Below are 24,777 nucleotides of genomic sequence, written 5' to 3'. Positions count from 1 at the left end.
GACTTCTGAGACCTCAATAATGCACAGGAAAGGGCCTAGTACAGACTCCTGAAGTACATACCTGGTCACTGGACTCTAGGTAGAGCTGACATCGCACACTTCAACATTATCTGCCATGTATGTGATGCATTTGTCTAACCCATTTGGTGATGCAGGCGTTTATGTCCACTTGAGACACATTCTCCGTAATACCTGAATGTGGACTTGTGTCTGATTCCTTGGCCATGTCAAATTATTCAGAATGAGAGTGTTTTCCTCATGCGTGCCCTTGGTGACCTTCTTGAAGACTTCATACAGATATAGCAGACATGATGTAGCCTTAATGAATCAAACACGGTTGTGGTACACAGTCTTCTCTCAGATAAGGAGATTGAGACTTACGGGTCTGTAACTCCATGTGTCAGGTGACACCCCCCGGTCACACAGATGACTGTTGCTGTATACCCTTCTTTGAGAACATATGCTGTCTGGAGGCTGTGCTGAAGTAGGGATCCAACTGTGTCTGCTACATCAGGATTTAAGTCATACTATAGGCAACTTGGGATGTTGTCAGGGTCCATTGGTTCTGTGTGTTATTAGCCTTAGAGAACACACAGATAATCTGCTCTCCTGAGAAGAAAAACTGAGTAATGTTTGCATGTATTCTTTGGCTGAGGGTCAGTGGCAACAAGGGGATACCGTCAGCTAGCAGACTGCCTATTTTCTCCAGTTGAGTATGGCTGGTGTTATCCACAAACAGCTCTGTGCTTAGTTGTGCATTCCCCTAACATGTCACATTTATTCAAATACATGAATTGTGAGAACACATCGAAATACAGGATTGGTCATGTATCACATGCCAGATACTACTACTGTTTATGCTATAGTTAGCATGCCATGATGTTTACCATGTTTGGGAGGCTGTACATGCAGAGCCGCTTACTGAATACAAGATGATGCTGCACTATCTCAACATGCACACGCTCTCAACAAACCATGTAGGCTTTATTGAATCCAGCCCATTATGTCAACCTAGAAACCTTGGGCCATTTGGAAAAAGAAATGACTACGGAGGTGTGAGAATATGGAGAACAAAATCTAGAGATTTTTGAAAGGTATAAAAAAGAAACATGGACAGAGTAATGAGAGAGATCTGCTATGGTGTGGTATTTATGCAAAGGAGAAAGCCAAACTAATCCGTACAAAAAAGCAACTCCAAAGATATTTGAAGAGAAATAAAAAGGCACCCAGATATGGAAATTCCACAATACAAAAAAAAAATAAGATCACAAGGGGGTAGAACAGAAGATTAATAAAGTAGAAATTAAAGTTATGGAATACCTGCAGAAGTGAAGTATTTAGTGTAGAAAGTTAGGTTATGTCAGAGCATGATGGAGCAACATGACCCAAAAGTAAGGAGAAACACAAGAAGCAGGAGACATCTGAAGATTATGTATGGACATGGGAAAGAAAAATAGATTTAATGTGGTGCAGTATTTATGCAAAAGAGAAAGCAAAGCTAATCAGTACAAAGAAGCACCAAAGATATTTGAAAAGAAATGCAAGCAGAGGCATCCAGATATGGAAAATTGTATAGCACAAAAAATAAACAAAGGGAGAAAGTACAAAAAGGATTAGTAGTGAAGTTAGAAATAGAAACCAAAGTTATGGACTACCTGTGAAATGAAGGATCTAGTGTAGAAAATCCAACTGTGGTAACATCACAGTATGATAGAACAATGAGTTCCCAAATTAAGGAAACACTAGTGGAATGGGAAGCATCTGATCAGTTACCATATGAAGATACTTTGAGCCTTCAGTAGGAAACCAGTACAAAAGTTCAGTTGGAGTTGCACAGCAAAGGAAGGTGCAGGAAACAGTGGCAACTCTGATGCAGTCAATGTTGTTGAGTGATAGGCCAGTGAGTTCCCATATGAAAGAACAACGGATGACACAGCATGAAGCTGAAGAGAATATGTCACAGGAAGATGTTCTGGAACTTTCTGAACAATGCACATGGAAAACAGAGAACAAAGAATGTGCCCTCAATATAGAAAAAAATTATCCAAGTTAAATCAAGAGTTGCTTGATTTTAACAGAGATGGATAGACATATTAAGATCAATGAAAGAAGTAATTACAGAACAAGATGCAGAGGACAGGAAGAAATGGAAACAGGTGATGTGCTGTGGCGACCCGTAATGGGAGCAGCCGAAAGAAAAAGAAGGAAAAAGGAATGGACTGCAGAAAGTCAATAAGACCCAACATGTTAGAAGTTTGATAAGACATATGAACACAGTAATCAAGACTGTTCACAGAAATTCATGTGATATAATAGAAGTAAATAGGACAAATTACTGTGCAGCTAAATTAAAAACAACCGCAAAAACACAGGGCAGTAAGGGAAAGGAAGGGAAGAAATCAAGTGATGATATGGAGATATTGAAAAGAGAAAAAAGTGTCACTGTTAGAAGAATACAGAAGAGGGAACAGAGCAACAGAAATACTCTGAAAGATATGCGTGAGGAAAGCAACACACCATATCAGAACAGACCAGGATGTATCGTACATTATTACAAATAAACTAAAGATGTCAGCACAGATGGGAAAAACCTAGAAGATATGCAGGTAAATATAAAGAAAAAGTACAAACTAAGCAATTCATTGATGATCCAAATAAGTTTAACAAAAAAAGAAGAAATGGACACACTTTGTTGAAATATCTATGAAGACCCGTGAAACATAAAGATGCTAAATGGATTGAAGTAGTAAGCAGTAAGAAAGTCAAATGTACAGGTTATGAAATGGGATGAAGTAACAGCTAGAAAAAGTGAAACAAAGTTGAGAAAAGCTCCTAACTGGAAAACCCATAGCCCAGCTGCAGTACCTAACTTCTGGCTAAAAGTATTTGAAGTCTTTACACAAAGTTCTCACTCGGGTCTAAGTCTATCTGTATGCACATCCCGGACAGACACCATCCTGGTTAATAGCAGGAAAAACAATATTCCTCCTTAAGAGTGAACCAAGAAGCTATCCTAAACACTGTAGACCAATAACTTGCCTTCTGATGATGTATAAACTATGTACTAGAATTGACACTGGTAGAGTTTATAGTCATTTAGTAAGCCGCGGTGGTACAGTGGTAGCATTGTTGCCTCACAGCAAGAGGTTCTCCTGTTAGATTCTCGTCTGGAGTGCCTTCTATGTGGAGTCTGCGTGTCCTCCCCGAGGTCGAGTGGCCTCTGAAAGACATGCGTGAATGGGCGTGCCTTCGCTGAAGGTTGGGCGTCGGGCTGGCAACTCGGCACCATAAAAATCTACTGCCAATCATTAGCAGACCAGAGGTCTGCTGTGGCGACCCCTAACCGGGAAAAGCCGAAAAGGAGAGAGAGTTTATAGTCATTTAGAAGTAAGCTCATTCATGGCAGTAGAACAAAAGGGAAATAAAAGAAAGCCATATGGAACAAAGGACCATTTGTCTGTTAAAGTCATAAAGGAGAATTGTAAATGGGGAAAGAATTTGCTAATGGCATGGATAGACTCCAAAAAAGCATTTGAGAGCATCTGATATTTGTGTATAAAGGAGTGCTTACAAATACACAAGATACACCCTTCATTGATCGATTACATTACATTAACCATGAAATAGCAGCAGACCACTGTTTAGCTAAGCCATGATAAAGGACAAATTATTAATTTAGGAATAAAAATTCAAAGGGGGATATTCCATGGTGACTCTGTCACTGCTGCTTTATTATCTTGCCGTTAACCAATTAAGCTGTCTACTTAACAGATTAAGAGCCAAATTGCAACCATAACCTAGAAAACAACAAAGTATAAAGACTTCTCATCTTCTTTTTTGTGGATGATCTAAAACTGTATAGTACATCAAACGAGGAACTGAAAGCACAACTGCAAGTTGTCAAAACTTTCTCAAATGATATAAGAATGTCATTTGCTCTTGATAAATGTGCAAAAGCAGCCTTTAAAGTGTGAAAGCTGCAGAACCAAGAAAATATCAGTCTAGGACATGAATGTGATGGAAAAGAACTTGAGCAAGAGGGAGTGTATAAATATTTGGGAACTGATGAAGGATCAACAATACAACACGAACAAATGCAAATAAAACTTGTAAGGAATATTAGGTCTCATAAAGAATTTACTGTCATACTTGAATACACTACTGATAAATGTAACTCCATTTGAACTGCAAGAGAAGTCAATTCTGGCCACATTGTGATTGCTGAGAAAAGCACTTTTGGCTAACATGAAAGAGTAAAACTGTGCTGATTTCATGATCTTTAGTCATACTTAGACTTAGGAGTCTGATCCATTCTTGTCATCGTATTAGAAACCCAAAACACTTGGAGAAGTTTTCAGCAACAGCATTGCATGTATTGCTCTGCATGCTAAATTATACATGATTTGTATAGATTCCAAAAAAAACTGATGTCCTCACTGCCAAATTGTTTTGTAATGTAGCCATTTAGATTTATTCATATTGTAGGGTGACCTGTATTGTATTATAATTTTAATTTTTATGCTGGTAACAGTCTCTAGCCTTGAATTTTTTTAGCATTAAAACAAGAACACGAAATCCTGTACCAGTGATGTACAGGGATAAAGCCCAGGCAAACTGACTTTGGTTAGTGGCTCAATGACTTCACAGCACAGGCAGGTAGGCTGGTTGTGTCTGTTCATGGGGGGGAGCTAGATCATGATGATGTGCCCATGACTGTCACTTCCTCAAAGGGAATACCTCATTGCCTGCCTAGCCTACAAGGGATATGTCATTACATGGGGTGTAGAACCAGGAAAAAAGCTAGTTGGACAGTAAGGATGACACTGCAGGAACTGTTCCATGCCACCTCCTGGATGGTGCTGTGCTATTCCCCTTCCCACCCTGCTGGCAGTCTTTAAATGAGGATGGTAGCGCCAGATACATTTAACTCTCCACTCTCTATTTGCTCCCCCACCAGCAGCCCCAAAACCCAGGGTTAATACCAGAGTTGGGTGTTGGAGCAATAGAAGCAAAGTGGGTCAGCTGATGGTCAGAGTTAAATGGAATTAAACAAAAAATCAAGAGAATGAGGTTAGTACTGCTGCTGTTTTAAGTAACAGCTGGAACTAACTGTAATATGTGGTGCATCTCGAGTCCAGGAAACTGCTGATATTGGGTGATACATTACTGACTTTCCTCCCCCTATATTAACTGCAGCATTGTAACATACTAATTGTTGATATTGTAAGTATTTCCTGGTTCGTGATATATTTTGGTGCATTCAGTCTGTCCTGTTCACATAGTTTAGAAACATGCCTACCTTATAAAGCCTGCATTTCCAGCCATTTCCATAAAGAAAGCACATTGACCCGGGCATTAATAAAATAACTGTCTCACAATACTTCATGCTTACATAAATTAATCATTTCTTCTTCTGGCAGAAACTTATCTTTCATTTGTAATTTTTCCCATTAAGAGTCAAGCAGAATGACTTGAACTTAATTGTTTGTACTTTACTGTCTCACATTGTAATTGTTTCTCAAGTGTTTAATTTGGGAAGGACTTGACTTTTATAGTAGGTAGGTTTAAATTTTGAATTCTGCTTTTTACATTCTTAAACAGACTCTGTCATGAGGATGTGCACACACACACACACACACACACACACACACACACACACACACACACACACACACACACACACACACACACTTGCTTCTGGCCATCTGTGTCATCTCAAGTAAAGAAGTCAGAACTCTCTTTAAAAACTACCCTTCAGATGCACCATTGGAGCTGATGGTATCTTCCTAGGGATTATTTCCCATTGCAGAGATTTTCTTGCGGAACCACTCAGAATACTGCAATAACTGTCTTGCCCACAACATCATGCCCTCCATTCGACAACAGTCAAATATCAAACTACTCCACAAAACATCCTACTCAGGCTTTCACCCCATCTCCCTGTTACCCTCCCTTGGCAAAAAAAAAAAAAAAAAAAGTACTGCTAAACACCATCCCAACAAAATTGAGGATATTTGGAATCAAACACAGATTTGCCAAGGTTTCAACACCTGGCATATCTTTCTCAATTACTTAGCCTCCCACCTCACCGCAATACCATCAAAAGGTTCCACTACATAGGACTTTGGTTAGAGCAGCACCTTAACATCCAGTACTGTATACGAGTAATCAAAGCAAAAATTAATTCACAACTGTTCTGGGCAACTCAAAATTTCCCATTTTTCCTCTGAAGGATGGATAGCCATTGGTAAAGACATGCTTCTTTCACAGCTTGGATATGGTTACCCCATTTGGTATCAACCTCCAAGAAAACCTGTCCTAATTTCAAACTACTGCCGTCAGCATTTAAAGATAATGTTATACTCTCTCCCAAGATACAACATCACTGCCAACATCTGTCATAAGATAAAACTTCTGCTAGGCTCCCTACCCGTCAATCTTGTCAACCTCCAATCCTTCCCTTTCTGTGCCAGTAGTTTATTCCAGTATATCACAGACTATAACCTTAGATCCCTTCTCCTAACATATTTTCCCTCCAGAAATGGCAATTAAAGCTGTACGTGTGGGAATCCCTTTCAACCTTTGTTTAAAGAATATTCCTTTAAAATATTCACAAAGGAACTGAAACACTTCCTCTTCAAAGACTCCTCTTGTACCTATTATACAACAGATGCAATTACCTAATTCTGCCACCCTCCCATTCCATCTTACTCCCACAGGTTTACCAGTGTTTGGGTACACTAACGCTTTAAACAAACATCTTAAACTCTATATATGATGTACATAGGCACAACTAATTTCACTCACACTTTGTACTCTCTTTTGGTGATGTTATCTCTTTACCTCTCTACTTAACTACTCTGCTGATGACAATTTCTCATCTTCTTTGCTATGTTTATTATTTCAGATTGATTTTGTGTTTTGTCTGCTGATTGTCTAGTACTTGTAATACTGTATGCTTTAATTATTTTGTGTTCTGTAATTTATTCTGTTTTAAGCTACCAGGCTGAACCTATAAATGTGACCAGTGTTCTGCCCTTGTTAACGAATTTAAATCAATAATAAAATGTCTTGGCAGCTGAACTGTGCACAAATGTTTTTTTTTCCCCACACTGGTATTTTCAAAATGTCTTTTAGCTGGGTGTGCAAGTCACTGTTAAAATGCACGTAGTTAGCTGCTGAGAAAAGGCTCACTGTCTAAAAGCTGATAATAGGCTATGCTGTAAGTAAATTGCATCATATTCCTTCTGTTTTCTTTTTAGTTATTTTTTTCTCTAAATATATTTCTGAGAATAGCTTTCTGACTAAAGAAAGGCAGTTAAAGTAAGAAAAAGAAGAATATTGTCCTTTAATGTGTGAACTGGAATTCCAGTTTAGTGTGTCTGTGTGTGTGTGTGTGTGTGTGTGTCTGTGTGTGTCTGTGTGTGTGTCTGTGTGTGTCTGTGTGTGTCTGTGTGTGTCTGTGTGTGTCTGTGTGTGTCTGTGTTTGTGTGTCTGTGTGTCCCTACGTGTACCATAACATTTAGGAAGGCAGTAGTAGTTTAAATATCTCTGATGGGAAATGGAAATAAAACACACTGAATTATGATTTTGCCTTGTAGCTTTTATACTGTTTTTAACTTGGAAATTCTAGCTTACTGCACAATAAGATGACATTTGAATTATTATTTCTCATCATTTTAGGAAAGTTTGGAACTGGAATCCAGTCCTACTTCTCATTTCTACGTTTCTTGGTGTTACTGAACTTTTTAATATTTCTGTTGATGTTTGGCTTTGTTACACTACCTATCATCATTTCAAAATATGGAATTATTAACAGCACTGCTATCAACACTTCATCTCAAGCAACAGGTAATGCAACCCGTTGGTTCTTAAGTACCTATACCTATGGTTTGATTTACATTGATTGAAGACGGAGTTCATTATTGGCAGTTATGTTCATTTTTGGTTTTCTGTGTGTGTGAGTAGTTGGGTCCTTCTTCCAGTTCAGCAAGGGTTCCCTGATTCTGCTTTCTGATACCTTCTTCACACCGCAGTTAGAGAAAACTAAAATTCCTTTTCTGCTAGTTTTGGCCATTTCTGTTAACTCCGCTGGTATAAATACCTTAGTACTTTAGAATGCAGTCCCTCCTGTTTGTTATTACTGCATGACTTACAGCTGTAGCCACCTACCTAGGGTAACTACTCCATGTGGCAGTCTTACAGCTGTACACAGCAGCTGAGACTTAACACATCAGTGATATTTAGAAATTTTGGGTGCATTCTCCAGTCCCGGTATATTGCATTATAACGTATGTCAGTAGGGTATTTTGTTTTACTTTTGTTTTTTGTAGATTTCCCTCAAAGTAGCTGTTTTTAATTGCACTTCCTGCTTAGTAGTATGTTGATTTTACTGAGTCAGTGCTGTATTTTTAAGTTTAATCAGTAGTTTAATTAACCCGGGCTTTATTTTTAAAGATTTTAAATCCTTGGGCAACACAGCAGTGTAAGCTGATGGAAATATGTCTCCTTTTGCATACTGCGTAGTCACCCATGCCTCTTGCTAAAGCTCACTTTTACAATGTCTAGGTTTTTATTGCTGCAGATATTTTGTTATGGGTATGTAAACATTCATTGCATTATTATATTATATAAACTGTTATTTTTTTGTATTCCTTCTCATATTATTACGGAAATTTTAATTCTATGTCTTCTTTCACATCATTAGGTTGCGAGGTCTATGTACTTCCCAGACCAACACTTGCTTATTTCTATCGTCACATAATTGACTTTCTTTCAGGCACTGTAAGTATATTATTACACTATCAAGTTGCATGTTTTTACTTTTCAAGAGCAGTAGTAATTAACATAGATTGCTTTGCAGGCCTAGAAATCTATTAGTAACTTAGAGGAGATAGAAACAAATTCTCAGAATGTTTATTTTTTGTTAATGTGAGATGCTTTTCTGCATGTTTAAGGTGCACAGATATATATATATATATATTTTTTGGTTGAATATGCATGCATAGTGTACATCATGCTTGTTTGTTTTGCATTTTGTGAAAGGACAAACTGCACCCAGCAGAATTCTGATAGTGTCCTGATCTTGTCTATAGTCCTGATACATCATCTGCATCTCCTTAAAGTTAAATGCGAAACAAACTGTGTGTTCCTTTCTTTTCTCTCAAAATAGCAGTACTCCAATTTCCAGATTTCTTTGATTTGTATGTGATAGAATGTCTTATTTTCAAGTACTTATTTTGAGTTTTGCTAGTGGACATCTCATAAACAGTCTTTTGAGAGACATATGAATGTTAAGGTTGAAATACCAGTGTGACAACCCACGTCTGGACCATTAATCAAGGAGCCTCAATCCTCACCACTAGCACCATTGGGGACTTACATTGGGAGGATGACAAGTACACACACAGTATTTCCAGATGTAGCTGTCTGCATCAAGTGCAGTTTCCCTTAAGAGCACACAGAGACCACAGTCAGTCTAGAGCTGGTTTCTCCCTCTTTCTCCAGATCTAATCACAAATCCAACAAAGACAAACTTCCAAAAAGACGAACCAGTGACCCAAAAGTCTCAATACCACGAACACTTTATTGTAATCCTCTCTTAAAGTGCGATAAATCCACATACACTTTTCGTTGCAACACGTAACGCTAACTTCTTCAGAAGACAAAACATGTGCTTAATTATACAAGGTACTTATATAGTAACCTTGTGTTAAATCATCAACAATTAATCAATCAGTTAATTTATTTAATTATATAAAATAAAGTAAAATAAAATAAGATAATATAATTAATTTACTAGAATCGGACCCCCATATATTGAAACTATAGGTATAACAAAATTAATACATAAATATATCATACTTTAAATGTTACTACTTTCACCTCATTATAGCATTTTAACCTACAAGATTATAAACCTATACAGGAACGACACTTATACTATTACCTTAAAATACCATCAGTTCACATTACTTGTTTAATAATCATATTTTTTTAAAATATATATATATATATATATATATATATATATATATATATATATATATATATACATAACCTAACCATATAAATAAATTCACTTAAGAATATTATTTAATTCTTAAAACGTAAAAGTACTGTTAAAAATATATATACTTTAAACCTTGTATGTCAATTCGTTATACTATATAAATTTAATGCTTTTAATAAATATTTATAAATAACATAATTATAAATATTTATATATAAATATAACCATACAAAAATAATAACTTTAATACTTATTTAAAAACATCTAAAAACATTATAAGATTATGTATATATATGGGTCCATATGAGTTGATCGACAACTCAAATCATCGACAATGACTTCGCCGACAAGTCAAATAACCGACATCACAAAACACGGACGTTTACCAGGTAACGGATGCAAATTCGCTACTCATGCCTACCATGGTTTAGTAAGTGTGGCAGTGTCATGCAACCATGGTAGGCATGAGTAGCGAATTTGCATCCGTTACCTGGTAAACGTCCGTGTTTTGTGATGTCGGTTATTTGACTTGTCGGCGAAGTCATTGTCGATGATTTGAGTTGTCGATCAACTCATATGGACCCATATATATATATATATATATATAAACAAATTGGTAAATTTAGGTAAATATAGTTGAGAATCAATAACTGGAATGTACTAAAAACCAACAACTGTGTGTAAATAATGTATCACATATATTAAAACTGAATAACTAGCAAATTCTTATCTACAGTGTTATAATTTTAACAGGTCACTAATTACCTCTCCAAGTTCTTAAGCCTTAAAATACATTTAATTGAGGTCATTTCATTAATACCAGGAAACTGATTGGCATTCGTTTTCAATTGCCATATAAGCTCTTTTCTCTCCAATTTTAAGGGCTCATAACCTCCCCTAGGGTCATCAGGTACCTGGTCAATTGCTTTAAATTTGAAGAAATGACCCTCATTTGCATGGCAATGCCTAGCAAGTGCATTTTCTAACTTCACCTTATTAATACTGTATGTATGTTCATAAATCCTTTCGTGTAACTTTCTATCAGTTTTACCAATATAGAAGACTGCACACTTTACACATTTAGCCATATACACTAATTGTCGGCTACTACAATTAAATCTATTCTTAATTCTGTAAGTATAATTCCTTATTGTAAACGTGCAGCCCTCTTCAACAAACTTACAATAGTTACACATATTACATTTAAACATTCCAGCATTTACTGGTAAATTGCAGTTCTTAATTTGCAAAATTTCTTTAAAATCAGTTTCTTGGTATTAATGAAATGACCTCAATTAAATGTATTTTAAGGCTTAAGAACTTGGAGAGGTAATTAGTGACCTGTTAGAATTATAACACTGTAGATAAGAATTTGCTAGTTATTCAGTTTTAATATATGTGATACATTATTTACACACAGTTGTTAGTTTTTAGTACATTCCAGTTATTGATTCTCAACTATATTTACCTAAATTTACCAATTTTGTTATATATATATATATATATATATATATATATATATATATATATATATATATACATAATCTTATAATGTTTTTAGATGTTTTTAAATAAGTATTAGTTATTATTTTTGTATGGTTATATTTATATATAAATATTTATAATTATGTTATTTATAAATATTTATTAAAAGCATTAAATTTATATAGTATAACAAATTGACATACAAGGTTTAAAGTATATATATTTTTAACAGTACTTTTACGTTTTAAGAATTAAATAATATTCTTAAGTGAATTTATTTCTATGGTTAGGTTATGTATATAAATATATATATATATATATATATATATATATATATATATATTTTTTTTTTAAAAAATATGATTATTAAACAAGTAATGTGAACTGATGGTATTTTAAGGTAATAGTATAAGTGTCGTTTCTGTATAGGTTTATAATCTTGTAGGTTAAAATGCTATAATGAGGTGAAAGTAGTAACATTTAAAGTATGATATATTTATGTATTAATTTTGTTATACCTATAGTTTCAATATATGGGGGTCCGATTCTAGTAAATTAATTATATTATCTTATTTTATTTTACTTTATTTTACTTTATTTTATATAATTAAATAAATTAACTGATTGATTAATTGTTGATGATTTAACACAAGGTTACTATATAAGTACCTTGTATAATTAAGCACATGTTTTGTCTTCTGAAGAAGTTAGCGTTACGTGTTGCAACGAAAAGTGTATGTGGATTTATCTCACTTTGAGAGGATTACAATAAAGTGTTCGTGGTGTTGAGACTTTTGGGTCACTGGTTCGTCTTTTTGGAAGTCTTTCTCCAGATCCTAAGTAAGACTCCCTACTGGCATAGCTATAGAGTTAAGATCTCCGCTGAGTGGGCAAGCCAAGACCTCCAGCACCCTCTCTGTCCAAACAGTGCTTTGTGTTCCTGCCTAAGTAGCTGACACACACTCTTTGATGTTTGATTTATACACACACCTGGGAAAGGTCGGCACAGGTTTACTAGTTATGCCCCCTTCTGCCCGGATTATGAGGTAGTTATTAGTGCCACCAGCCAGCTCTTTAGCAGCTATTTTAAGGCCCTTAACAAAAGGTGTCCAATCTTACTGTGTAATGTTACTATTAATTCAAATGGTAGTTTAACCAAGCGCAAGACTGTTAGGAGTGGCCTACACAGTGCTGCCAAATAAATATGCAAGTATTCTCAGAACTTAAATATGTCTTATAAATATCAGCCACAGTGGTTTAAATGTATTTATTAATAAAAAATAAAAGAACCAGACGGTTTTCAGTGTATAATCACAGTAACATCAGACTTCAAAACCACAGGAAAACAACATTGCAGGACAGTCTCAAATAAATAAATAAAAAAAAAAATCTAAATTAAGCTTTGCTATATTCTTAACTGTATCTACAAGAATTATACTGTTCCCTAGTAACTTACTTACAGAGCAAGTAAGGCAGATGTGATGAATGGGTCCTCCCAACTGATGTTGTCGGGTCAAAGACAAACACGCAATACTCTGTCTCCCTCAGAGACTTCCCAAATTAATGTCTCAAAATATTGCTGATGTGATACTTGCAGAATAACATAATTTCTTATCTGACTTCAGTTACCTGGCTCAAAACAACCATTGATGCCAGCTGGTAGCATTTAGCATCTGCCTGAAGAAATACATAAACAAGAGCTTTTCTTAGATCTAAGGCCGATCCTGGAAGTCATAAAACAATAAACACTCCCAAGACCATTCGAAAAACTTCTAGTTCTAGAAATTTTGTCTGTTACTGCACTGAAACTGAAAGATAACATCCTTCTATTATGTGGCCATAAAGTAATTTAATTTCATCTAATTTTCTGAAGTTAACTTTTTGTGTTGCAGTTTCCATTGTTAAAATAAATATACATCTAAACAGTTACAATAGTTCAGGTACATTTCCAATAGGGCATGCTGTGGTTACATTTTAGCTCAGTACTTGCAAAATATCTCTTCTTTGCAAAATACCTTTTCAACACATGCTTCTGTACCAGCAGTTTGATGTACACATAACATACAGTTCTAATACAGTTGTCACACAAGCATCTTACATGAAGCATGTTGACATTCACAAATGACACACAACCATTTACAAAATATCAGACAGCTGTGCTGGCAGTATCTCCATTTGTTGCATTTTTGTATAAATCATGTTAATGTTCACAAATGACAGATAGCTGGGCTGGCAGGTTTTCCTTTTGTGGCAACCGGCATCATCAGAATTGCAGATGTTTATCGTGCATACAGCTGCAGTCATAACAGATGGGGTAATCCTGCCGTCAGACGGGTCCTTGGTCGGCCGAATTCCAAAGTCTATGTCCGGCGTCGGTTGTCGTCGCTTCTTCCCTGACGTCAGTGTGGCAGGGGTATAAAAGAGCCAGCCGACATTCTTCAGTCTTTCTTGCCGCGCGGTGCCCGAAGCAGAAGCAGTTTGCAAGTGCCGGTTGGCCAGCTCCTGAGATTTACGAAAATATTTCAGCCGAAGTCTTCTTGAAAGCTAAGTACCCCGTTGGGGAAACTTTTCTTGCCTCAGACCGATGTCAGACAAAGTTAATAATTGCATTTCATGTGGGAAGCAAATACCGCATAAGGATTTCCACTCTTTCTGTATTCCTTGCTTAGGCCCAGACCACGATGTCTCAGCCTGCCGTTTTTGTGCTAGATTCAACAAACGCACTATTAAGCGTCGGGCGGAGTTCGCCCTTCACTTTTTTGGTAAAAAATTTAATTATATTATGTCGTCGGATACTCCGACTCCAGTTTTGAGTAAAAGACGCAAAGCTAAGGACCGACATACGAGGTCCGCGAATTCTACTGACACCATGCTAAGGCCGACTACCGGTTCTCCGGTTCTCAGCGAGGCGCCTACGCAGCCCCTGAGTACAGATGACACTTCATTACCGGTGTCTTCAGTACCCAAGGTCGCAGGCTCCTCGATCCCCATTCCAACTACAGATACCGACGCCACTCTTGGCGGGGAAACTCAGAGTTTAGACAGGCCTGCCATTTCTCAAGGTGTCTTCAGGCCTTCCTCCTTCTCTATTAAAGCTTTCACAAAATCTAAAGCAGCCATGAAAACTAAAAAACAGGGACCTCAGACCCCCTCTCAAGGCCCCATGCCTAAAAAACAGATGCTCAAAATGGCTGAGGATTTGATTACTCTTATCAGGGGTTCTCAACCCCCCTCGGACAAAAGGCCCAGATTAGAGGAAGACTACCCTTCCTCAGATCAAGCCTCTATTACCTCTGAACATTCTGAGGACCAGGACTATACCTATTCTCCTTTTGAAAACTCTGATGCAGAGGAGTCTATTCTCTCGGTCTCTCCCCCCCCCCCTGAGGACTGCTCTTTTGGGGAAACCCTGCATACTTTGAGGGAACACTTTCACTGGGAAGGCCAAGATTACTCTGATTCCAAGAAAAGGCTCAGGGATTTTCTCTTGCTCCCCCAGCATAGGCCCCTGGCTATCCCTCCTGTTTTAGATATATTAAATGATGTGTACACAGAAGCCAGCCTCAACCCAGATTCTTTACCTCCAGCTCCTGTTAAACCAGACCGGTATTACCGGGTTCCTGATTCACACCAGTTCCTATACAAAAGCCATACTGCTGACCCAGAAACTATTTCACAGGGTCCCAAGGGAATTAAGGCCTCTACTGCTAAAAACCCATTACCTTCAGAGAGAGATTCCATAGCTTTAGAAAGGTGGGGGAAAAAGGTGTATACCTTGGCTACTTTAACCATGAGGGCATTAAACTGTCAGTTTCTTATGTTAAAGTATCAACAGTTTTTGTTATCTCAGTTGAAAAGCAAAATGACACAACCAGAACAACCAGATTTAAAAGAGTTGCAGGATTTGTTGCATGGTGCAGAGCAAGTGGGTAAACATACCTTGCAGTGTGGTTTTGATGCTTTAGAGGCCTCATGTAGAGCTGCTGTTACAGGGTCTGTCATACGTAGACATGCTTGGCTCAAAGAGCAAGCCTTACCAGATCATGTCAAAGCTAAATTACTAGATGCACCTCTTCAAAAAGATGTATTGTTTGGTGTTAAAGCTGAGGAGGTACTCAAGAAAATGGAGGAAAAAGCGAGATCAATGCAAACAGTAAAAGATTTCCTGCAGGTACAACCTCCACGTTTCAGCAGAAACTGGCCTTCAAAAAATTGGTCCTTTCCAGCCACGGACAGACCTCAAAGAGGCAGATACAGATGCCCGAGGGGTAGAGGGCAACCTCAAGGATCATTCAGAGCCAGACAATGGCAAGCACCAACCCCAAGAGGTGGAGAAGATAGATCACAGTCATTCAGAAAGCAGACACAATGACTTCCCCCTTTACATGCCAAGCAAAGCTTTAATGGCAGCACCTTGGGGAGGAAAACTGGCATTATTCTCAAAAAAATGGCATATTGTCACAAAAGACAAATGGATTCTGGACATTATTGACAGAGGCTACAGATTCCACTTTCACACCCTTCCAAAAATGAGAGGCATGCCAAACCGGCCACAAAATCAAAGGGCAGAGGCACAAAAACAAATTTCAGCTCTCATGGACATGAAAGCTATTCAAGAGGTACCTGCAAAAGAACAAGGTCAAGGGTTTTATTCCAGACTATTCCTGGTACCAAGGAAAGAAAAAGATTGGAGACCTATTTTAGACCTATCCATCCTAAACACATATTTACAGGAACCAAAATTCAAGATGCTCACATTACAGCAGCTTCTTCCCATGCTGGGCAAGGAGTCTTGGCTGGTAAAATTGGACCTCAAGGAGGCATACCTGCATGTCCCTATCAGACAAGATTGCAGAAGATACCTCAGATTTCTTGCAGGTTCAACCATTATCAATTCTCTGCATTGCACTTTGGCTTATCTACTGTGCCCAGAGTGTTTACGAAATGCCTGACATCAGTAATTGCCTTCTGCAGACTTCAAGGAATACAAATATACCCATATCTGGATGACTGCCTGATCCAAGCAGACAGCAAGGACATACTTATAAAACACCTGGCGTTTGTAATAAAACTGTTGAACTTTCTGGGATACACAGTCAACAAAAAGAAATCAAAACTAATACCCTCTCAAAAAAATAATTTTCCTGGGGGCCAGCTTGAATACAACCACCCGGATGGCCTATCTCATGCTAGACAAACAAGGGCAACTATCTCAGTACTTCAGCAAAATGGCAACCTTCACCAGGCTGACTGCAAGGAAAGTCCTGCAGGCTTTGGGATTCATGGCATCTTGCATCCTTCTGATCCCATGTGCAAAGCTGCATATGAGAAAACTTCAATGGTACCTAAAAAACTTATGGTCTCAACACAGCCACAGTTTGGAAACAATTATACCACTCATTCCATGTCTTCAAAAGGAATTTCCGTGGTGGGCTCAAGCATGCCAAAGAAACATATGTCTCCCTTTCTGCGTACCTCAAGCAACTCAGATCATCACAACAGACACCTCGGACTACGCCTGGGGGGGCACACATGACAGATCAGTGCATTCAGGGAAAATGGTCTCAAAAAGAGAAGCACCTACACATCAACCAAAAGGAAATGCTAGCAGTGCAAAATGCTATTATGGCCTTCAAAGACCTACTGCATCCAGGCCAGCTATTGATAAGGACAGACAACACCACAGTGATGTGGTACATAAACAAACAGGGGGGAACTCATTCATACCCCCTGTGCAGACTAGCCATGACCCTATGGAACACAGCTCTGGAATTGCAAATCCAACTTCAGGCACAATTCCTGCCAGGGAAGGAAAACACACTGGCAGACAGCTTAAGCAGAAATATGACAGATCCACATGAATGGAAGTTGCATCCTCAAGTTTTCGCAAAGATAACTCGGGCATGGGGACAGCCAGACATAGATCTCTTTGCTACCCACAGAAATTACCAATTGAAAAATTTTTGTTCAAGGACCTATCATCCACAGGCCTGGAAAGTGGACGCACTTTCTTTCAATTGGACAACGTTGACAGTCTATGCCTTTCCGCCTCTTCCTCTGCTGCCCAAAGTTCTATTAAAAGCCAGAGCAGAGAGGCCGAAAATTATTCTCTTTGCTCCAGATTGGCCAAGACAACACTGGTATCCGCTCCTGAAGAGCCTGACACATTCCCCACCATGGATCCTACCTCTAGTGCCTCTTCTGTTGTCCCAGCACAACTTCAAAACTCTTCACAGCCAGCTCAAAACCCTAAATCTAGCTGCATGGAGAATCCCTTGATTTCCCAACAGACCCTCCTCTCCAAGGAGGTGCAGGATGTCATCTTGGAGGCCAGAAGACCTTCTACTAGAAAAGCCTACTCCGCCAAATGGAAACGAGTTTGTGCCTGGAATCAGAAAAAGGGCCAGAATCCTTGGGTAATAAATTTACCTCAAATTTTACAGTACCTAGCTGAGATGTTAAACCGTGGACTTTCCTTCTCCTCCATCAAAATCCACGCTTCAGCCATTTCTGCACAATACAACACAGATCCTCCTTTATTCTCTCATCCTCTCTTAAGACAGTTCCTCAGAGGGGCAAAGAATATAAAACCCCCAAGGAAACCACCAGTCCCTGCTTGGGACCTCAACTTCATATTGGTAAAGCTGACCCTTCCTCCATTTGAGCCAGCTGCTTCAACAGAACTACAATACTTGTCATGGAAAACAGCCTTCCTTCTGGCTATCACCTCAGCACGCAGGGTTTCGGAACTACAGGCCCTCCTGGCTGTGCAACCTTTCATCATTTTCCATCAGGATAGAGTTTCCTTATGAACCAACCCCACCTTTATGCCAAAGGTAGTATCCAGTGTAGCCTTGAATCAGACTATCCACTTACCTACCTTTTACCCTAACCCACAAAACAAAGGGGAAAGACTACTGCATTCCTTGGACATTCACAGACAACTTCGTTATTATTTGGACAGGACAAAGCCATTCAGGAAATCCGAGCAACTCTTTGTGTCCTATGCTACAGGTGCTCAAGGAAAGGCCATCTCCAAACAGACAATCTCAAAATGGATAGCCCACTGCATATGCTTTTGTTACTCATTTCATGGAAAAGCTGTGCCTTCAAGCATCAGATCCCACTCCACAGGGGCCACAGCTACCTCTGCAGCTTTCCTCAGGGGGGTTCCTACCAAGGACATTTTGGAAGCAGCCACTTGGAGTTCAGTGCACACTTTCTCCAAACACTATCACCTTCCACTTTACTCTAAATCTAGAGCAGGATTTGCTACAGCTGTCTTGCAGGGCATCCTTGCTCCTCCTAGTTCCACTTAGTGCCTGCCACCCCTACTTAGCTTTGGGATTTTTCCCATCTGTTATGACTGCAGCTGTATACACGTACAGTTTTGTACCTACCATAAATGTAGATGTTCAAGTGCTCATACAGCTGCAGTCCAGGTCCCCCCCCCCCTTCATCCCCTCTTAGGACAGGCCTTATGACAAACACCTTCTCATACAACCTATTTGGGGTATTCTTTTATGGTGTATTTGCTTGCAACTACTGTTTTTTGATTATTCTATATTGCATGATTACATAAGTTTATGTTTTGCCTTCCTTCTGGGGGCACCTGACATCTGGGGCAAGAAAAACTGAAGAAGATGGCATCGGCTGGCTCTTTTATACCCCTGCCACACTGACGTCAGGGAAGAAGTGACGACAACCGATGCCGGACCTAGACTTTGTAATTCGGCAGACCGAGGACCCGCCTGATGGCAGGATAACCCCATCTGTTACGACTGCAGCTGTATGAGCACTCGAACATCTACATTTATGGTAGGTACAAAACTGTACTTTCAGTCTTTTACTTCTTTACATAGTCTTGTGAAATTGGTTATCTGTGACTGATAACACACTTGAATGAACCTGGAAGTTTTCACAGGAAGCTAACCTAGTTTCAGGCACCTAAAACATGCTTTGAGCAGTGTCAGTAGCGCCACAGGTAGCACACTCGCCTTTGGTGCAGAATGCTGTGGGTTCAGTTCCCAAGCCAGGTAGATTAATTACTGACACTACAGTAAAACATAAGGGGGCTGCTGGACTCCTGAGTATGCTGTCCTTTGTAAGAGTTGTTAAACCAAGGACCCATTTGCTTGAGTTGGTGGTAGTTCAGGTGGATGGAAAAGATCCTGAGGCACTTAAGTAGAGGTCCTTTATTTAACACAACATAAAAAAAAACATTATCTACATGTTTACAAATTGTACATTCAATGACACAATTCTGTCTTTCCTTCCTACTTATATATGTATATAATGCTATAATTCTAAAACGTGTTCTCTCCACCTCACCTCCACAACAGTTAACCTTCCCATCTGTACCAGTGTTGCTTCTGGTATGTTCTGTGTTTTGTTACACAGTACAGCCACTACAGAATAACTGCTAAGTACCATGTTATATTTCTACTCTACAGTTTTCTTTTTGCAATCTTTCTTCACTTGATAGGAGTCTGATATCCTCTAAAAAAATAACATCCACATCACATTTAGCACACCATTCCAGCATCCTTGTCCTTAAAGTGTTGTAACATTGTTGCTATTCTTTCTAAGTTTAGGGGAAATATGTTTTAAATTTTAGTTTTCTTGTTTTTATTATTTCCCCAGTTGAATATTTTTCCTGGGTTTATGTACAAGTAATGACTGATCCTTAGAATCAGGATTTTCAATGGCTAGAACTTCAAAAAAGATATTCCTGACCCTTCTTCCTACCTGCACTCTCACTCTCTCTCTCTCTCCTCATTTTTTCCCTTTATATTTTTTATTCTATAGCTTATTCTTCACCTAGATCACCTTCTCCCACAGTCTCTTGTTGTCTTTCCCTGTATTTTCTTCCCTTCTCCCTTCTTTTTTATTATTTACTATTTGCTCTTTACAGGCAATCCAAGGATGTCCCTTTTTTTTTAAACATAACCTGCATTTAGGCATACACCTTCTAGCATTAGGATCTTTCTCCCCACACTGGTTACATTGTACGCTGTCAGAATCAATAAATCAATAATTAAATAAGAACAGTCCCCACAAAAGAAACATGATTAGGCAAGCCAGCATGTCTTAATGTCCCTCTGGGGCCAGCCACAAAAATAACACATTCAGGTGTTTCACCCTGTTGTTTTCACATTTCAAAATGATTTCCAACCTCCGCCCTTAGTTCCATATGTTTCTCCCATCTCTGACTTTTACAGTAATATCAACAGTTTCACACAGAGCCTATATGCATTTTTTAACATTATCTTCCAGTTCATCAGTTCTGGACAGCCAAGTAAGATTTATTTAACATTTACGTTACTACTAGAAAGCTGATGATTGTTCCATGGATAAATGTCCTTTTTGTTGCACAGTTCCGGAAATGTTATCAGTCCATCAGTTTCCTGTTAAGTCACAAAAAGTCTGTGTCCCAACATGTACAAAAGAACAAATTTCTTTAACTTTAAAACCCAGAACAGTTAACAAATTATTCTGTACATAATGTGTGTCTTAGTGTCATTTTTTTTTGTTTTATTCTCACAGTTGGTCTTTTCTTTTTAAAAACAGGTTTACTTACAGTTTGTTGTTGCTATCTTTCACAGCTGCATATGTTTTAGTTACTCCATTGTCTACTGCCACAAAACCCAGACCCCTTCTCAGTTTGTTGCTGCTTTCCTCTTTTACTTTCTGTCAATGCCGAATAAGTTTTTACTGCTGCGTTCTCTGCAGCCACTTCACTTGGCTCCTTTTCCACATTCTCCTCACTTCTGAACACTTTTATCAGCTATGTTACTTCATGAGACAGCAGAACTGTCACCTGGGTTATCTTGCTTGAATATTTTTAGCAGAATATCATCTGCAAGCCCTTTTGACGCCATTTCTGTTACCTGCACCACTTCCACAGACTTGCTACCTTTTCTAAGGAGACTGCTAAACCCTGCTCCTTTGTAACATCCACCACACAGAAATCTTTGTTTATATTCTAAAGCTCCATATTGAACATTTTTTTTCTCCAAATTCTCACTTTCCACCTCCAAACTCTCCATAACATTTCTCTCCTGCTCCATGCAGCTCCTGTTTCCCTTGGGCCTCTTCCTTGCTGCTGTAGGAGCCCTCTGGCACCATCTAGCATCTGCAAAGAGTAGGGTTTCTTTATTAAAATATGCGTACTTATTCCCATTTTTACAATGTTTACATTATACACAATGTCTACAATATACTTTTCTATTTCTTTTTTCCATCACAGATACAATATTCATGTTTTGCACTCTACATACTTAACCAAAGCCTTATTTTCTTTACCATCTTAGCAAAATCCCATTTTTGATTAAGCATAATATCTTCACCCTTTGATTTCAGATTATCCATATAATAAAAACATTTTTTTCTACTAATTTTTTTAACATACTTTTATTCTTGTAGTACCTAAATTCTATTATATCCATATTTATACTACTTACTTCTTTAAATCCCTCCACGCAGTGCCAATCAAAGATATTTTTCCATAACCTTTAAACACTTTTGCACACTAAAAAAGCGTGCTTTTAGCAGTTTCACATTCTCCACAATACAAATGCACCCTGTCTTTTTTTACTTTTAGAAGTTGTATTAGCCTTCATTGGTAATTTTTGTATTGTCAGTGTTCATAAAAAATCTTGGCACACTATCATTTCTTTACATCTTAGTATTCTTGCATTCCTTATTTCTTTATGCAGCCCTTTCCATGGGTATATCCAAAAATACTTTTCCATAATGTTATTGTACCAAACTTTCCTTTCCCTTTTCATTCATTTTGACGTTCATTTTCCATAACATTATTTTATCTTGATAGCTCTATATTTCTTTGTTACAACAAGCCCTCGATCTTTTTGAGTTTAATAAATTAAACCATTCCATTTTTTTTATTTTATATTTTAAACTTAATGTCTGTGTTAGAATCAGACCATCATTGTCTTTTATGCTTTTCATTACATTATATAAATTCAAAGGTGCTCTAGAAACTGTCGGGTTTATTAAACCTATTGCATCCTTTTCTTTGTGTACATATAAAATACCCCTTTAACTGAATTCAACCTGGATCCTCAAAAGAAAGAAAAATAATATTAGACACTTCTTTTTCTAAAGTCAGACAAACTGAAAATCCCTGCTAGATCATTTTTATTTCCTTTTTCAGTTTGCATAATATCTTGCTTTCCAAACCATATTCCAAGAATTTTTATTGTCATATTAATTTTAATCCTTCCAGTCATCTTTTCAAATCCTATTCCGTGACTTTTTTCTTTATTTATTGAAAACCCTATTACTTTAATAGTTTCCTGTAAATATTTTATCACTGTACTCGTACAAAACTCATCTTTAGTAATAAAAAAGGATATCTGTGTTTGTGTCTTCCGGTCCGCTAATGATTGGCAGTAGATTTTTTACATGCTGGCTTGCCGGGCCTAACGCACAACCTTCAACGAAGGAACGCCCATTCACGCATGTCACCACACAGAAGACGCTCTGTATGATAGCGTAATTGGTATCTTTATCCCTTTATTTGAATTATAACTCATCAAATCCCATCCTTCTGCTTATCTGTATAAGATATCACATTCATCACTAACACAAATATACTACTCAAAGGACTGTCTTGTCTAATCCCTTTCTCAAGCTGTATATCTTCACTAAACCACCCATTTACTATTGCATTGATTATATTGTACTGCTGTGCTATTTGGGCTTTCTCCTTCTGGTTATTTTATTTTATTGGCGTTTTGTCGTGTTTCTATATTGTACTTATATGCTGTAATACAAACTTTCTTTTTTATCTTTTCACTTATGTTATATTTCCCATAATTCAGAATGATTAATTAAAACAAGAGCCCTACTTAAATCTCCCACCATTAATTTAGCATGTGCATTTCTGTGCATGATATCTACTATATCCCTGGTTATTAATAAAGCCTGAGCCCCTTTTCCTTTTATACATATCCCTTTAAAATCTTGCATACTTTTTTGCCATTCTTTTTTGTAAAGTGTTCATGAAAATTTTGTAATCCATATTATTTAATAGTATTGGTCCCCATTTTTGTAATTTTCTATCTCCTTTTTTCCCCATATAAATCTAACTACACCCCTACACAATTCTTTCTACATAAATCCTTTATCCAGCCATTCATTTAGTACACTTAGAAAACATTATTTTTGAACCACTGTCATATCCATATATATCCTATATTCAATACCATCCCGTCCTGCAGCTGAATCTAAAATCTGCTAAAAAGAGGAAGCCAGTCTGGTGGACCCCAACCATAAATAAACTTTACAACAGAAGAAGGAAACTCCTGCAAGATGGAACAAAATCCCAAAATAAGAAGGCATCTCTGATTAACATCAGTAAAAAACTGCGCTCCCTCATTAAATCATCCAAGGCCAACTTCAAAGGAAAAATAGCCAATGACTCTAAGGATAACCACAAGGCCTTCTTTAACTATGTCAAGAGTCTAGGGGCAAACTCTCAGATATGCTCTGAACTAGTGAATAATGGCCATAAATACACTGAACCAACCGACATTGCCAACATCCTGGCTGACAAGTTCAGTGCAAACTTCACCCTCCCCCCTCCACCAAAGGGGCTAACACCCATCCCAGAAGAATGTGGCGCTCCAGATATCTCAGACACACAAGTAAAGACAGCCCTTGCAAAATCCAAAAACACAGTATCAATGGGACCAGATGCTATCCCAGGTTGTGTCTTACACGAGCTTCAAAATGAACTAACCCCCATCTCAAATCACTATTCAAACTCAGCCTCTCTACAGGCTATGTACCCAAAGAATGGCGTACAGCAACAGTCGTACCACTCCACAAAGGTGGTGCCACAACTGACCCTGGGAACTATCGCCCTATAAGCTTGACTAGCTTGGTCTGCAAAGCCATGGAACGCATTATCATGGAGCTCATTAACAGGGATATTGGGAACCTTCAGACACTGGACCCCACCCAGTTCGGCTTTGTTAAAGGCAGATCTTGCCTCCTGAACTTCGTCGACTTCTTCGAAACAGTCACCAAGGCCATAGATGAAGGGAAGGTGGTCAACACAGCATATCTGGACCTCGCTAAGGTGCTCAACACCATCCCACACTCAGAAATCATAGACAAACTCGCCAGCTTAAATATCAACCCCCATGTCATGAGATGGGTTACCAATTGGCTCTCAGACAGAACCCACATGGTGAGAGTGGCAGGCGCCATGTCTGACTCTAAACCAGTCACAAGCGGAGTTCCACATGGCT

At 38.1% G+C, this 24,777-nt stretch overlaps 1 protein-coding gene across 2 annotated transcripts in view; it reads left to right on the top strand.

Annotated features, from left to right (window-relative positions):
- Positions 1 to 24,777, top strand: part of TMC7 (transmembrane channel like 7) — a 689,334-nt gene that overhangs the window by 215,543 nt on the left and 449,014 nt on the right. For both annotated transcript variants that reach the window (XM_044089735.1, XM_044089734.1), the window contains exons 4-5: positions 7,684 to 7,851; positions 8,708 to 8,784. In XM_044089735.1, the coding sequence (XP_043945670.1) occupies positions 7,684 to 7,851; positions 8,708 to 8,784 (245 nt within the window). The remainder of the gene's footprint in view (positions 1 to 7,683; positions 7,852 to 8,707; positions 8,785 to 24,777) is intronic.

The sequence above is a fragment of the Protopterus annectens genome, chromosome 12.part0 (assembly GCF_019279795.1).
Source record: "Protopterus annectens isolate FY-2018-M chromosome 12.part0, PAN1.0, whole genome shotgun sequence".
Classification (NCBI taxonomy): Eukaryota; Metazoa; Chordata; order Ceratodontiformes; family Protopteridae; genus Protopterus; species Protopterus annectens.
This window is presented reverse-complemented; position numbering and strand designations above follow the sequence as displayed.